The sequence below is a fragment of the Prinia subflava genome, chromosome 1 (assembly GCF_021018805.1).
Source record: "Prinia subflava isolate CZ2003 ecotype Zambia chromosome 1, Cam_Psub_1.2, whole genome shotgun sequence".
Lineage (NCBI taxonomy): Eukaryota > Metazoa > Chordata > Aves > Passeriformes > Cisticolidae > Prinia > Prinia subflava.
The window spans coordinates 42,820,650-42,836,208 of NC_086247.1; the positions used below are offsets into that span (position 1 = coordinate 42,820,650).

General features: G+C 40.9%; 1 protein-coding gene across 15 annotated transcripts in view; it reads right to left on the reverse strand.

The window, feature by feature from the left end:
• Positions 1-15,559, reverse strand: part of DTNA (dystrobrevin alpha) — a 222,719-nt gene that overhangs the window by 51,351 nt on the left and 155,809 nt on the right. For all 15 annotated transcript variants that reach the window (XM_063394714.1, XM_063394688.1, XM_063394720.1 and 12 more), the window contains 4 exons: positions 9,066-9,151; positions 7,426-7,580; positions 3,077-3,182; positions 952-1,118 (listed from right to left, as the gene is read on the reverse strand). In XM_063394714.1, coding sequence (XP_063250784.1) covers positions 952-1,118; positions 3,077-3,182; positions 7,426-7,580; positions 9,066-9,151 — 514 coding nt within the window. The remainder of the gene's footprint in view (positions 1-951; positions 1,119-3,076; positions 3,183-7,425; positions 7,581-9,065; positions 9,152-15,559) is intronic.

A 15,559-nucleotide genomic window follows, 5' to 3' on the forward strand; every position in this document is an offset into this window, starting at 1 on the left:
ACAGACCCAGATTTGCTGGGATACAGTGCAGGGCTGTATGACTGGCATACAGAACAAACCATGTTAAATTTAACCCTTCCCTGTTCCATCAACAGAAGACTAAACTTTTTAAAAGTATAAAACTTCCGAACTTAGTTAAAAAATAAGCACAAAGCATTATACAAATGGGAGTTTTTGCTGTATGCATAACTTTCCTTTAACAATATACTTTTGAAACGTTTGAGATTAATTAGGTATTTTCTGCAGATCTCTGGATTTGAACCCCAAAGTGCGTTGACGCTCTGTAACTAAGAGTTTCTACTGGGGCTTTGCTCCAGTCCATGGAAAGCTGAGTCCCCAGGTCTCATGCCCTTCAGGGAAGGTTAAGGTTCCAGCCACTGTTGATACTTCTATTTCAGCTTAGAAAAAACACTGCGTTATTTTGATTAACAACAAATAGACTGAAGTGAGCTTTTGTCTACAGTAAACAGTACTAAGTGGATCTAAGCCTGTGATCACGCTCAAATCTACAGTGCCAGGATCATCCCAAATGCTACGCATATGCTGCAGCCACTCAACTGAAAATATTGATGAATGAGCATTAAGTATTCATCATTTCATTTACACGTAGCCAAACAGAGCAAGCCAATGAGGATTTTACCGTGAGTCCTGTGGGAACGGGAGAAGCTGCCATGAGCCTGGTGCCCTGCTGCCAGCCCCTCCTGCGCTGCCCTCACCGCGGCACACAGCGTCACAGGCGCCCCAGATCCTCACCCAGAAAAGATCATTCCCACCTCCACACTCTCCCGATGGCTCCCAAGGCCGGAGCCTCCCAGACAGGGTCACCAATCCAAAGTGCCAGCCCAGCTCCCAGCTCGCCTGAGCCAGACAGCTGCCCAGAGCTGTGGCTGGGGACTTCTCTGATGGCTGGAGGGCAAAGCAGTCTGCAGCGAGGCAGGAGCCTTCCCTTACCCATGACGTGTACTCTTTCATTTGGTGCTGGTTGCTGTGGGAACCGCTGGCATGGCCCCTCCAGAAGCAGTCCTGACAGAGCTGGTAATTGTGACACTGCTGGCAGCGGTAGCGAAACCCCATCATGCTCTCGCTGTGGCAGTAGGAACACTCGACGGGGTGGAAGACTGCGGGAGAAAGAAGCGGTGAGCCAAAAACCAGAACAAAGAAACACCCAGAAAAGGTTTATGGACTAACCCCAAACTGAAGGGTGTTCCCTTCTTTGTTTAAAGCAATCTGCAGCGTTGGATGCTGCCGACAGCTCTGACCCATGAAAATACAGCAACCTGTGCTAAGCAATGGGCAACGCTTCCTACACTGGGCACCAAACCCTTCTTCACTTCTGAGCTGGCATCTGTCCCTCCTGCTCACAGCAGCAAAAATGTGTGTTCAGTGTCCAACAGAATACATAACAGAGTAAAGAGGAGGGCTACCAAGATGAGAGCTTTCCTGTGAAGACAGGCTGAGAGAGTTCTTCAGCCTGGAGAAGAGAAAGCTCCAGGGAGACCTTTAGAGCAGCCTTCCAGTACCTAAAGGGGCTACAAGAGAAATGGAGAGGAACTTCGGTCAAGGGCATGTGGGGATAGGACAAGGAGGAATGCGTGCACTGAAAGAAGGTAGATTTAGATTAGGTATTAGCAAAAATAATCTTTACTGTGAGGATGGTGAGGCAGTGGATTGCATTGCCTGAAGAAGTTGTGGATGATCCATCCTTGGAAGTGTTCAAGGCCTGGTTGGATGGGGATTTGAGCAACCTGATCTAGTAGAAGGTATCCCTGCCAGGGAGTTGGAATTGTATAAACTTTAAGGTTCCTTCCAACCCAAACTATTCTGTGATAGAGAAAATTTGTATACAGGAAAACCCTCTGCAGCTGCACCACTGGGAGAAGCAGAATGTTTTGTTGTGCTTTAAGCAGCTGAAGTGAGGCACCTTGGAGGAAAAGTCAAACTCAGCTGTTTGACTACTGAAAGGATGAAAGTGTACTTAGACATGTTACTGTCTCTTAATTACTGCTGTCTCATCTGTACAAGTGGTGTCATTCAGGTACCTATACATGGAGTTGAACATGTAGCTTTGGATGCCCAGATTTGGGAAGCTGGCCTTTGGAGGGACCCGTTCTCTCTTCAGAAGAAGACAATGAAAAGGAGGCAAGCCTCTGAGCATGCTAAAGCACCAACTGACATATTTTGAAGCACTTTCTGGGCAATAGTGCTACTTCTGTTCCTCTTTCCTTGCTACAGCATGTACCCAATTTACCACAGGGTACTGAACATCCCCTTGTTTCCAGGCACCCTCTGCCTTTCTGTTATAAGGTTCAGTCTGGGAAAATCTGGATGAGTGTTGAATGTGTCAGGGGTTTAATTCCTTGCTAGAATTTTGCAGCAGGAATGGTTTCTGCTCTAGGCTAGGAAACACTGTGAAGCTGGTGAGGGACAGGGATGGATGACAAGAGCCTGAGGAAGGTGTGATAGGCTTCTCTGCAGCCAAAAAGGACTTGGAAACATCACCTTACCCACCTTGGTGCCTTTCAGTGAAAGAGGGATTTGTTTGGCACGGGAACACGTATAACTTTTTTTTTCTTTTCCTTTTATCACCAAAAATGGATGCACACCATCCACAGGGAACTTCCTTTTCAGAGGATATGGTCTGGCAGTGTAGACTTAGGAGTAGATCCTTCCTAAGGACCTTTTGGCTGGTGTTTTGCACTGCACTGGACATCTCCTGCCAGGAATACTGCACAAACGGAAACTGCCAAGCTGTTCCCTCTCTGCTGCCATATGTCATAGCTAAGAAAAGTTGTGATCTTGACAGTTCACCAAATGTAAGTGTGTGAACAGACAAAGTGTTATTGCTCTTTGCTTATCCAGAGCACAAGAGGAGACATGATCAGGTTAACTTCCTGAGCACAGCAAAATTTAAGCCATGTTCCTGGTTGAATGACCAACAAACTTCTTCAAATATTTTACCAGTCACTGTAAAAATAGCACATGGAATCAAAGAACCCAGTACAGTACTTTTTACAAAATCATCTACAGAGTGTAAAAATTGTCACACCAAAGTTTATTCTTGCGTCTCTTTACTTACCATTTTCAACATTTGCCAGTCGATGCAGAAGTGGTAACCACACTAGACATTGTGGTGGGGGATCAGACATGAGAGTATCCAAGAAAGTGTTTAATGTGACTTTTTTCTGCTCAAACAAGCAAACAAACATGCACACACACACAAAAGAAAAAAAAAATCAGTAATTAGACATCTCAGAATTATTTTGTCTTGTCTCTACAGAAACACTTGGGAATAAGTTTCAAACACTGTTTGCCTGTAGCCCTGATTTACTAAAAAGAACAGGCGATACTAGCAAAGCTTTCCCAGACTATTTTTAGTCAGTACAATGATACGACTGATGACTAGAAGTCATTCTCACAAGGCTGGGTTGGAGACATGTAGCTCCCACTCATTTCTAGACTCTCTTCTGGAGTCACTGCCTGAAGATGCTTTGTGGTTAAGGGTGGTATTCAACTTTGCATGTTCTCATCTGTTTTGAGTATTGTGTGACAAGTACAGGTGCATGTAGGGTATCACTGTGTATGACCAGTTTTCAAATGAAAAATCACTGCTGATGGTACTCCAAAAAACAAAATGAGAGAAAATATTGGCAAGGGAGTACAAATTTGGAAGAAATACAGGATAAGGAGAGACCAGCACAGGCAATCTGTTACCATAATTTAAGAAATTTTGTTTGCCTAAGGAGCAATGGCAACTAGTTATGGGTGAGCTCTGATTGTGGGATGTCAAGATTGCATACGCTCAGGGACTGCAACTGTTCCGAAACTCTTCATGCCTTTAAGCACTCAGAGATCTATGCCTCTTTAAATTTCAAAGAGATTTAAACTCTAAGATATACCTGTGGATTTTAAAAATGCAATCTAGGGCCTTAAATTTCTTAGGTGTCTGGGAAAAGTAATCACAAACCTTAATTCATTTGTTTTTTCAATCTGTAACTGAGCCTTCCTTAAATAAAATTTAAGATGCAAAAATATTGAGCCCTGCTGAGAATATATATAGATATGTTTTACAGACATACATATTTAAGTAGCATCCCCATATCCAAAGGGATGGCTAAATTTTCATATCTGATTGCATAAGCTGCTGCTTTAACTTGCTAAAGAACTGTGGTTACCCCATGAGGAAGCTAAGCAGCAGTTATGCAGTGACACGTATCATCTCTGTGTGTTATGGAATTCCTCTAAGAGCTGAAGTTTCCAGATGGAGTATCTGTGCTGCACTTATACACAATTACCACCAGATGTAAATAAAGACATTATTTCTCTTATACACTGAGTGATCAGTGGAAAACATTTCACACTGCAACAGTCTCAGGGTTGAAATATTGCAAGATATTTGGAAAGATATAAAGATGTTTGTCCCTAGGAGAAAATACCTCAGTCTACTGTGAAAATGGGCTTGACTTCTTAATGAATAGAAATTGCCAGAATATGAGCTCTAAATCTCACTGGAATACTGCCTTTCCCCACAGCAACTGCAGTGTGCAAGTCCAGTCAAATACTACCACCTGCTTGTTGTATGAATTACCTTCCCAGCCATGGAGAGTTGATAACCACTTCCCAAACAGGCACCCTGTGCTAGAAGCATCAGCTCAGAGAAAAGGACCTTTCTTTTGGAGATGTGGATTTGTTTTTCTGTTGTGAATGCTTGGCACAGGTTTGCTGACCAATGCTGCCAGCAAATGTCTGTGTTGTCTGCTGCAGAACTTGGGAACACAGAGCAAAAGAAGGTGGAAGGAAGCCTGGGAAAAGAAGGGACCTCCAGTGCCCCACACTGCAGAGCTGAGTAGCCTTGTATCTTCCCTCTGCACTTGAAGGGATACACTCGACCAGTCTAACAAACAAACAGATGAGGAGGCAAGAACAGTTCTTCCACAAAGCAGTGGGCTTTTGAAAGCAGATATAAATTTAAAATGTGATTGGGAGCAAATAAAGCAACTTAGCTTCAATGACAACTTTATGGCCAAACTGCTCCGGTGATCACTGATTTTATGGATTAGAGAAAAAAGCAGTGTCCCTTAAAAGAACACTGCCAGAGCAATTTCCATACATTTTCCTCCTGCAACTTTCTTTCAGCTGCTGGGAAAGTTTAAACCAAAAGCTGTTTTCTAAATATATACTACACACAGATGGAGTCTAGGTTTGTGGAATAACACTTAGACAAGTGCTAAGAAAATGAAGTTAGCGCCTATCTTTTTAGTTTGGGATAGTTTTTTTAAAGTGTTTTTTACAATAGTAACAATAGTGTTTAATACAAATACGATATAACATCACATCAATCCTACCTATGGGGGAAAGGGGTGATGATAAAACTCCTTTTTGAGCCACAGATTTGCATTCTGAAACATTAAGTCACTTGCTCCAGCAGTTCTGTCTCACAAATCTGCTGATGAGGAAACACTGTTGTTTCTGCTTTGAATAGCCATTCAGTCTAGCAGTGGTTCACAGGCAGAAGAAAATACATGGTTGGATCAAGTAAACCACTAGAACTGGGAATAATTAAACATTTCTGCAAAAGGAAAAATCCTTTCAGATGTAAGGTGAATGGATTTGACACAATAACCTGGTAATTCCCAGAATTTTTTATTTCCCTGAAATTGAAGAATCTCTATATATGAGGGGGTTGAAAGGCTTTTGGTAAGCAGAAGTTACCCAATGTGAGAACAAGTGAGAGTGTGAAACTTCTTTCAAGGTATCAACTTCTGATAATGCTACATGCAATATAAGAGAGAGAAAGAATGACTTGTGTGTGACTAAGACTGTTAATACCATTTATCATGGTGTCATAAAGATCTGAATTTCACTTCAAAACTCTGGTTCATTCCTAGTGAGGATGTAATGAGAACTACATAAAGTCAATTTAAATGAAATATCAGACAAGATTTGCAAGACTACTTGGCTCCCTCCAGATGCAAAACAGCAGCTTTGTAAACCTGCTGTGTATCTACATCAGTTAGAGACTTAACTCTTGTTAGCTCTAAGTGGAGTTTGTAAACAAAACCATCTAATGCCTGCTTGAAGATGTTGTTTTTAAAGGTACCTCAATGCATCTGGTTCAATCAGCTGGATGCAATCTCAAAGCAAGTGACATTTCTGATGGCTATCCAGATAAAAACTAGGCCTGAATTACATTCTTTCAGGAAAAGAAATTCCTTTTTCCATCTTTAATAACAGCATGTCCAATATGCAAGCTTGAATGCCCTGTTGCCATGCAAGAGCACTCTTTTATTTTAATACAAAACTACCAGGAGTCACTTCACCATGTAAATTCTTCAACACAACATGAAGTGCTGTTTTAAGGCTCCCTCTGTGAAAGAAGACTAGTTTCACATATGCCAACATCACCATTTAAAATAAATTGGGAGATGACTCAATAAATGAATTTCAACATCTCCTTTCAATTCACTGGAGTGCCTATTGACTAGTGATGAAACTGAGAGAATACAAAAAATGAGACGCTCTTTTGCATAAAAATTACACTATTCCTGCTCCATTGAACTTACTTGTTCAACAGTATTCACTTAGCAAATGAAAGGATAAAGAGAAGGAAAATACAACTTTATTTCTAACATTGTCTAAGTTTCAGCATATTCCCTTACTACATATTTATGGCATTACACAGTGTGATGTGTGGAAAGAGCCAGAGGAATTCTGTCTTTCTCCACTGGAGAAGTGGACAATCTGCCACAATTATGGAATCTTCTGAAGTGCTATTAGCTGAAGCCAATGTGCTGTACTCAGTGTACCTATGGAGTCTGTTGTGTACAGAATGTACCTATGGAGTTGCAGAAAAATCTTGTATTTTCTTCAGGATAAATTCATTGCTTTCCCGACCCTATTTCACTGGGGATTTTCTAATGTATACTGATACCCATTTACAAAAAAATGTTTTAAGGTAATTTTCTTCTCACTCCTAAACTTGTGTGTCTATCACTGGGAAAACATGAGGTTTGATTTTTTTTGGTGGGACTTCAGCTTTGTATGGAGAAGTTAGTCTTGTGTATGCTTGTACCAACACCAAATAAACGGAGTGGAGGACAGTATGCCTTGTGGTACAAATATATGTAATACCTAAAGGTATATATGTATCAGGTGCTTAAACTAGGAAGTTCCCTAATTTAGGAACATGCAAGTCAAGATCTTGCTCTGAATCACTTTTTGACTAAACCTCTCTCTTCGTGGTTATATGGGGAGCCTACAGTGACCAGCTTCCTGTTGAAGGCACCAAATCTACCCGCCAGAAATCAGTGGAGTGCACCTTTCCCTTATCCAACCCTGTGTTTCCTGGGTAAATATGCACATGTGTAAGACAGGAAGAGTCTTGGCCTGCTCACTGGGGTGATTGAGATCCTGAATCTCCTCATTTACCTGTTGTGAGAAACAGGATTTTGCCGACTGCTCGGTGTAACCAAATGAAGGCCCCTCGAAGACAGCGGTGGGCAGCTTGAGAACCTCGCGCAGAAACATGTCATACCTGCCATAAACCATCACCCCGCTGGAGTCAGAAATCATGGAGAAAATATCTGAGGGGAGGAAAGACAAGGAAAGAACAGCAGCTTCATTATGAGCTACAGATTTGCTCTGAGTTCGGTATCATCTGATTTGAAAGAGAAGTACGAAACATGTTTGGCTTATGGAAACTTCCATTATTAACGCATCTGTAATTCTGACTTCTTTCAGCAGAAAACAAGAAGAATATTTGCATATTAAGAAATAGCTGATTTTAATACTAAAATATTCCTGATTTGTTTTTCTTTGTGTGTGGTCATTTTCAAGCAAAGTCTGATGCATGGCATGAGGCAGTAATTTAATCAGATAGGAAGGCTCTGATTTGACAAGATACGCTACATCAGCTTTTTGCTTAATGCCAGCTTACCATGTCAAATCAAAATCCTGACAATGGGTTCATTAAGTCAGCTATTATTGTCTTGGACGCACAAAGCAACGAAGGTCTTGCCAATATATTACTTTCACTCTTCTCCCTTTTTTATGTATAAAAATATCACACTCTTATTATTGCAGTGATGTCAGTTTGTCAGCCCTTACTTCTCCTCTTGTTTAAAATTATCCTCTGCTTAGCAGGAGCTCTCTGACTAAGGAACATTATTGTTTTTCAGGCTGTCATGTCAGCTGCTTCATTTCCAGGAACCTGGAAGGGAAATTCTGACAACAGGACTCTAGGACTGCTGACCCAAAAAATCATTATTGTACTTCAGTCTTCCACTGGATGGACCCAGTTCCTATTCTTAAAGCAGCTTAGGGAACAAATGGTGCAAAATTTATAACTTTAGCTCAGTCTGTATTTGAGTTTCTACATAGAAATAAAGTATTAAAAAATGGCACCAAATCTGGAAGACTAAATCAGCACCTGGGATTTCTACTTGTCTGCTTTAAGCAACTGTAATTTGTAAACTCAGTTTTCTTGGGCTGAGGTAGAAGGCTCAGTGGAAACTGAAGGTTTTTTGGTCAGAAAATCTGGAAAATGGTGTTCTGCACCTGAGCTACAGACACTGTGTCACTAAACAGAAAGTCTTCCATTGCAGCTACAAGTAATCAATGCCTTTGCTATTGGGGAACTGGGAATAAATCCTATGAAATGAGAATGTGTTCACCAAAACACATGGCATAAGAATGCCCCATGGAAGAAGATATAAACAGTACATAAATAAATTTTTCTTCTATGTGTGAAAAGACATTGACATTAAAAAATAATCAGAAGAAATTGTTATATTATGCTTCATGATGTTGAGGCACTTATTTGTATTCGAAATTCAATAACAACGATGGAAAAAAAAATCCACCAGTAAGAACCTCAATGTATGTAATTTGTCTCTAAAAGCCACAGTGTGAAGTTCAACCAAACATTTAGTGGGATTTACTTGGAGATAAACGTAGGGCAACTCCCAAACCCAGGCAAGAAACTGTAACTTATCCTAATTCCCTCTTTTCTACCTGTGCTATTATTTCTCCAACAATAACAATTTTTAACAGGTAAAAAAATCACTTACATCTTAATTTGTCCATGATTTTTCCTCCACAAAGAGTTGCCAAGGCCATTTTGACAGCAAAAACGGAAATTTTTCCATGTCCTTCCCTGTTTAAAAATAGAAGGTAGACATGTTTTATATATCCATTTTATGAGAATCTGTTCAATGAAAATGCATATTTCTGACAACACTCACTGAAATGCACAATATATGTGGATTAACATACAGAGAAATAAGACCTTTAAAAAGACAGATTGTTTTGTGGGAACACACATCAGTACACTGTTCTGTAAAGATCTCAGAGCACATCTATTATGTATATTAAGCTCAGTATTAAACTGTTTATCTCATTATATTGTACAGTGATAATTATTACTACTATTTGTGATACAGTGGCACTGGGAGACACCTATCACACTTATGTTTTCCCTATCCTAAGTGCTTTGAGAATTTTTTGGACCTAGAAGATTACAAGTATGTGAAAAAATCAGCCCTGGGAACAAAAGTGAAAAAGCACACAGGGATCACATCATTGCACAAACTTCATCTGTACCTGCCAGTAGGTCCTGACAATTGCCTTTAAATGATACACCTAACCCCTAGGAACCTTGAAGAAGGACTTTGCTGAAAAATGGGGAATATGCCTGCATCCAAAATGAGCAAAGGACATATTGTTATATTGAGAAGAGTTTTGTCCCTGGTTTGTTCAAGATGAGGCCATACCTGGCTCTCTACTTTCAATTTACAACACATAAATGCTAATAAACCCAAATTCACCCAGGAGTTTGTCTTGGGGCAAAAAGGCACATTGCCAACTCTTTCCCCAAATGTCCTGAAGCATGCAATGGCTTAACTTTATTATTCCTCCTGCTATCCTCATTCTCCTTTTACAGCCATTGTGGCCCCCAATGACCACCTGCCATTACAGAAACCCTGGTTTATTTGCGCTGCATGAGAAAAACATGACTTCACACACGGCATGGCACACTTAGCCCCTAAAACACCTATCAGCCCCAGTGTTCAGCCCCATCCCAAAGATGAGAATGAACATGCTCTCCTAAGTTCATCTACTTCTTAAAGTTCATTTTCTTGACATTCAAAGGGTGAAATGTGTTTTTTCTGGGAATTCTCTGAATCTTACTGTAAGGCAATAGTAGTCCAGAGTTGCACTGGGCCAACTTCTGTCCATCATCCAAACTCCTTGGCATTACTTCACAGCTTTCCACATTAATTAATGATATTAATTAATGACATCAGTGAGGACATGTCATCATGCTTTAAAAAAGAAACAACCAATATTTGTGAGATTAGCAAAATGGCAGCCATGTTTCCTTTTAAATTCCGACAGGATTAATGACGGGGTTATATAATGAAGTTTTGTCTAAGTTTTTGGGAATGGAATTTCTGTGATCTTCAGTCTACTCTACCAGGGAACACAATGTTTGTAAGAGATTTCCTGTTTAATGTACAGAATCATGTCCTACTGCAAGATGATCTAACTGCACTGGCAATCGTAGTATATAGAAATTTAGCTCTACATCAATATTTCTAAAACTACTCTGTCCATTGTCACTCATAATTTTCAGGAAGAAAATTGCATCTGATCAGAACTAAAAGATGAAATGGTTCTGGAATGACAGGGAGCCTGTGACTGTGCCTCTTTCTCTGCTAATCCCAAACCAGACTAAAGCAGTAACATATACATATAAGACAGACGTGAATGGTAGACTCACATCTGTACATTGATGCATGCTACATGCTTCACTGCTACATTCATTAAGTCACCCAGACTTTAGAAAATGAGTCAGTTCCCTAAGCTTGACTAGGTAATAATCTTTAAAGTTCATTGAATTAGATTTAGTTCTACATCAGTATAACCCACAATTCTAAGTATCAATTGTAATTATCCTTTCCACTCATTTAAAATTCTGTTTTTTGCCAGAAAATCAACTAGAAATACAGGCAAAAAGTAATAAATTCACTATTTCAGTACTTAAGAAAGAAATATTTAGTGTGTTCTTTAATGCTGACTTTTGGGCCCACTTTTTCATTACATGAGTTCCCTTTGACTGGCTTCATAAGCTTGAAATCACAGCATAGGAATTTCCAGACTTCTGTATTTCAACCCTTTGTTGTTTGGATTCTGATTTGTATAAACCAGACTTAGCATTGTTATGGCTGAGAATGTGGTCCTTTTGTATTCTTTTTGTGCATATGTCCTTTACACCCTTAGGAATTTTTCGACACTGTTCCATCATGAGGTTTCCATCTGCCTTTGAAAGAATTGTTAAATATATTTAAAAAAGCTAAGTAGAAGCAATGGCATTATTAAGAAGCAATGGAAGATTTAGAGATTAAAACAAAAGCCCACGTAGAAGTGCTTCAGATTTAGATTATTTTTCCCAGGAGGTTTAGTCACTAACAGGATTATATTTTTGCATGGCAGACACATATCAACTTGGCTTCAGCTTTCCACCCTAGAGCCACTGGCTTTTCCCATACTCAAATGGTTATGGAAGAGAGGAACAGAAAAAGAATAGATATCATTTATCTCTTCAATCTCTCGATTTGAGTTGATTCGTTTCGACACTGTATTTTGTATCAGTCATTTGTGTTCCTAAAAGCATCACAAGAGCCAGTAGAAACCAAATTTGCCTTCCACATATGTATGTCAGTGTGTTTGTGTGTATATTTAAATACACATGCATATCTAAATACATATGACTGATGAGCAGACAGGGTAATGGGGCCTAAGACTCCAGTATCATTTGGATCCAGAAGTGCTCTGCCTAAGCACCTCTGACTGGCAGCACTGGGGCCTCACAGTGTTTGCTGTGCAAAGTAAATGCACAGCAGCAGGAAGATCTCGGTAGAAGTCGGCGCTCTCTGAAAGCAGCTTTGGGCTGGCTAATGCAAAGGGAAATTAATTTCACTAGTGGAAAGAGGAGAGGACAGCAAATATTTTAATTTTATATTGCACCTCTCTTACTGAGGTTACTCTTCAGCCAGAAGCATAAATGATGTCAAAAGCAAAGCTTGAAGCTGATGTGCACTTAGCAACAATACAGGATGGAGTACTTAGGAAAGGGAATGATGGCCAGGGTGGAAGGTTATCTCCCACTGCTTGGGGGAAAAAGGGCAAAAAATTATCCATGCTTTTAGACATCAGAGCAGAGTACATACATACAGAGTACATATGTCTTTCACTGCATAACTGCAGAGAGAGACAGCCCGTCCCCAGAATAAGGAAACCCCACAGACTGCCTGACAAAATCCACAGACCATCAAGGCTGAATCCAGCTCCAGGGCCTGATTTTGCCTATTGGGTCACCAAGGAGAATGATACCAAATAGATGACACTGTCATTTGTCAGGATCTCCAGCAACACCCATACTGAGACAGCCATATGGTTGGGAAACCTATCAAGAAATAGCATCACATCTTTAGAAACAGTAAAGGCGTCCCATGAAAAGGACATTGAGAAAATACAATTTTTCTCACTAATGAGGCTTAAGTGGTGCTCCCCCAATACTTCAAGGTATCTTTTGCAAAAGTAACAAAAGTTCTTCAGTTATTGGCTACTACCCACTGTAATCAAGGCAGTCAATTGTGAAATGTCAGAGGCTGTAATTACAAATTCCCATTTTCACAATGAGGTTCTGGAGATGAAATTTTATTGACATTTAGCAAGATTCTTTCATGTAGGAGAGCAAAATCCCTAATGTCCAGATCTCTGAAATGCATTTTTTTTTGCTGGACTTCCTTTGTAATCGCCTCTGTGGCTTTCAATGAGGAGCAAAGGTGGAGAAGAGAGCGAATTAAACACTTTACTGCTCTGAATAGACGAATGAGCAAGAAGTTGTATTTCCAAAATAGATATTGATCATCTTTATGTACTGTAATCAGTACAATTCAAATGTTCATTTGATCAAACAGGGGTATGACTATTTCCTCTTTTCTCTGTAGAAGTCAAGCCTTGCCCCAGCCAGGCAGGGTCTCTTTCATAGCCCAGGGCCCATGACTCCATTCATAGGGCAGTGTATGTCAAGGAACAGAAAAAATTCAGCTATTTTCTTATCAGTTAAACTTTGCAACAGGAATAGCTGGAGATGGTCTAGTGTGGAATATTTCACACTCTGTTTAAATGGAGTTTTTTGGAGACCAACTCGACTGAGTGATGCTGACATTCCACCTCGCTGCCTAGGCTTTGACACCAGCCTCAGAGGAATTTTTCAGAGAGGTTTATACTTGTCAACTTTTTATGTAGTACTTGGTGTGCCAGTGAAGGTAGTGTGCTATTATTTCATAAAGCGAGTTAATCCCCTTAGGCCTTGAAGCAAAAGCTACTGCCCAATTTTAATGTGTGGTTAAAAATGTAGATCAGGCACGTTTCTGTCTAGATTCTTTTTAAGTCTGACCACCTCATTCTGCTCACTGGTTTTGGTCTGTCAGGATCATCTACCACATGATGCTAACTTCCACATACTAATGATAAATTAATCATTAATCTATGTGTTAATAAATCAATTATTTGGAGAAGTATTTCTGTTTGTGAATTTTGAATTTGCTGGCTTGCAGTTTTATAAGGTTGTACTTTACTTTCAGCAGCATGAAGGAACATCACATTCAATCTTACATGAAATTCTATACACTATAATTTCCCCACTTTTTCTCCTTTCAGGGTTGAGCAGCAGAGAAACATAATTATCTGTGAGCCTAATGAATCCCCAAGGCCATAAAAAACCCATTAAAAAATGGGATGTAAGCTCAGCGCCGTCAGTGGCCAAGTTGGCCCACGTGCCATGGCAGTACACAGTGGTTCCTTTTGTGTTTTGCTAGCCAAGTTTTAGCTCCCGAGAAGACATCTACATTACAGGCCTAAGGAAACACTCATTGCCAGAGGGCAGAGAAACCTGCCAGGTTTTCAGCAGGCTATAAAAGAAGGAAGAGGCTCTGTTTAAAGTTTGGAGGATCTTCAGCTAGTGCAGCACACAGAGAGCAACATATATATTAACTAGCACTAAATAAATGAGACAGTGGTAGGCTTATTAGATTTTGAAACATGAAATAACTTGTCCCTTGTGTTCTTTCATTTATGTTAGGTCGCAGACTCCATTTCTCCACTTTCTCTGGATTCCAAATGGGACATGAAAAACCACCACCTTCTCTGGACCTGCAGCACCCCGTACTTGGCCTTGCTAAAGCTCATGAGGAGATTTCTGTGGGCCCACTTTACAGCCTGCTGAGTTCCTCTGGATGGCATGGAAAGCATGGCTTCCCTCTGAACATGAGACCACAGGAAAAGACCTTGCTCCTCCTCCCACCAACTGCTGACTTTCCGCAGAGAATGACCTTTCTGCTGCACTGATGGGGAGAGAAAGGAACAACATGGAAGCAGAGACAGCAGCCCTGGTTAGACCCCAGCAGCTCTCACGCTGTCCCTGTAGATGTAGAGCCACGTCCTTCCCTCCATTCCCAGAAACCAGGAAACCTGAACCACCAGTGGTTGCTAAACCAATATCCAACACAAAGCTTTAATGATATGAATCATATTAAAGTGTAGGGCACATTTTGAGAATCAGATGCTTACCTGGTATGTCCTTATTTGTGACAGGTGTCTAGACTTCCATTACAGTATAGAGAGACCCAGCTGACACGTATCACCACGAAACCTGAACTTAAGTACTTCAGACTGCACCTGAACCTCATCTCATATGTTTGGTGTATTTAATATGGGGTGACAGGCAGCTAATCCCCATCTCTCACCTCAGAGCTGGGAGCCTCTTCCTAGGGATTCCTTGGGTGTCTCTGCCCTTTTGGGAAGTGCATCCCATGCACTACACTCAGAGGCAGAATAACAGACTGAGCTGCTGCTTGACAAATGGAGTGAGGGTCACAGCTTCCTCACCCCGGGGATCCTGATGGGAGCCAGAAACAGATCACGAACCACAGCACATGCAATGTTTTCAGGGAAAGCAAAACCTTATCCCTTTAAAAACATTCTCTGATTCCCTCCAGGGGACTAAATTCCTTTATTCCATTTTGCTGCAAGTAGCTGTGTTGTGTAGTTGAGATCTTTACCCCTTCACAGTGAGCTACAAAATATGCATATTATCACAGGTCTTGCTTCCACGGTCCAGGGTCTTTCCCTGTGTTTACCAGTCAGGAAGCAGTTTACTTGTGGCATGCAGCAATAAATGCATCTAGCCATTTCCAGCATCCTTTAGTGTGCTTGTCACTGCCACAATGGTATCAATTAAAATGCCCGTTCTTTCTTTTACTGCCCTTGAAGGGAGGAAAATATTCCTGAAGGCTACGATTTCACAATAGATTGGCTTTTCTTCCTCTCAGAGGGGCAGGAGGAGAGGTTGAGTGCAGCCTTCTCATGTGGAACATCTACTTTTTCTCCCCGTTGCCAAGGCAACTGAGCCACCGGCTGGTCTGCCACCAGAGGTACTCAGTGACACCCAGTACCAGGGCAGCAAGAGAGAGGACTGGGAAGAGAGAGGAGAAGC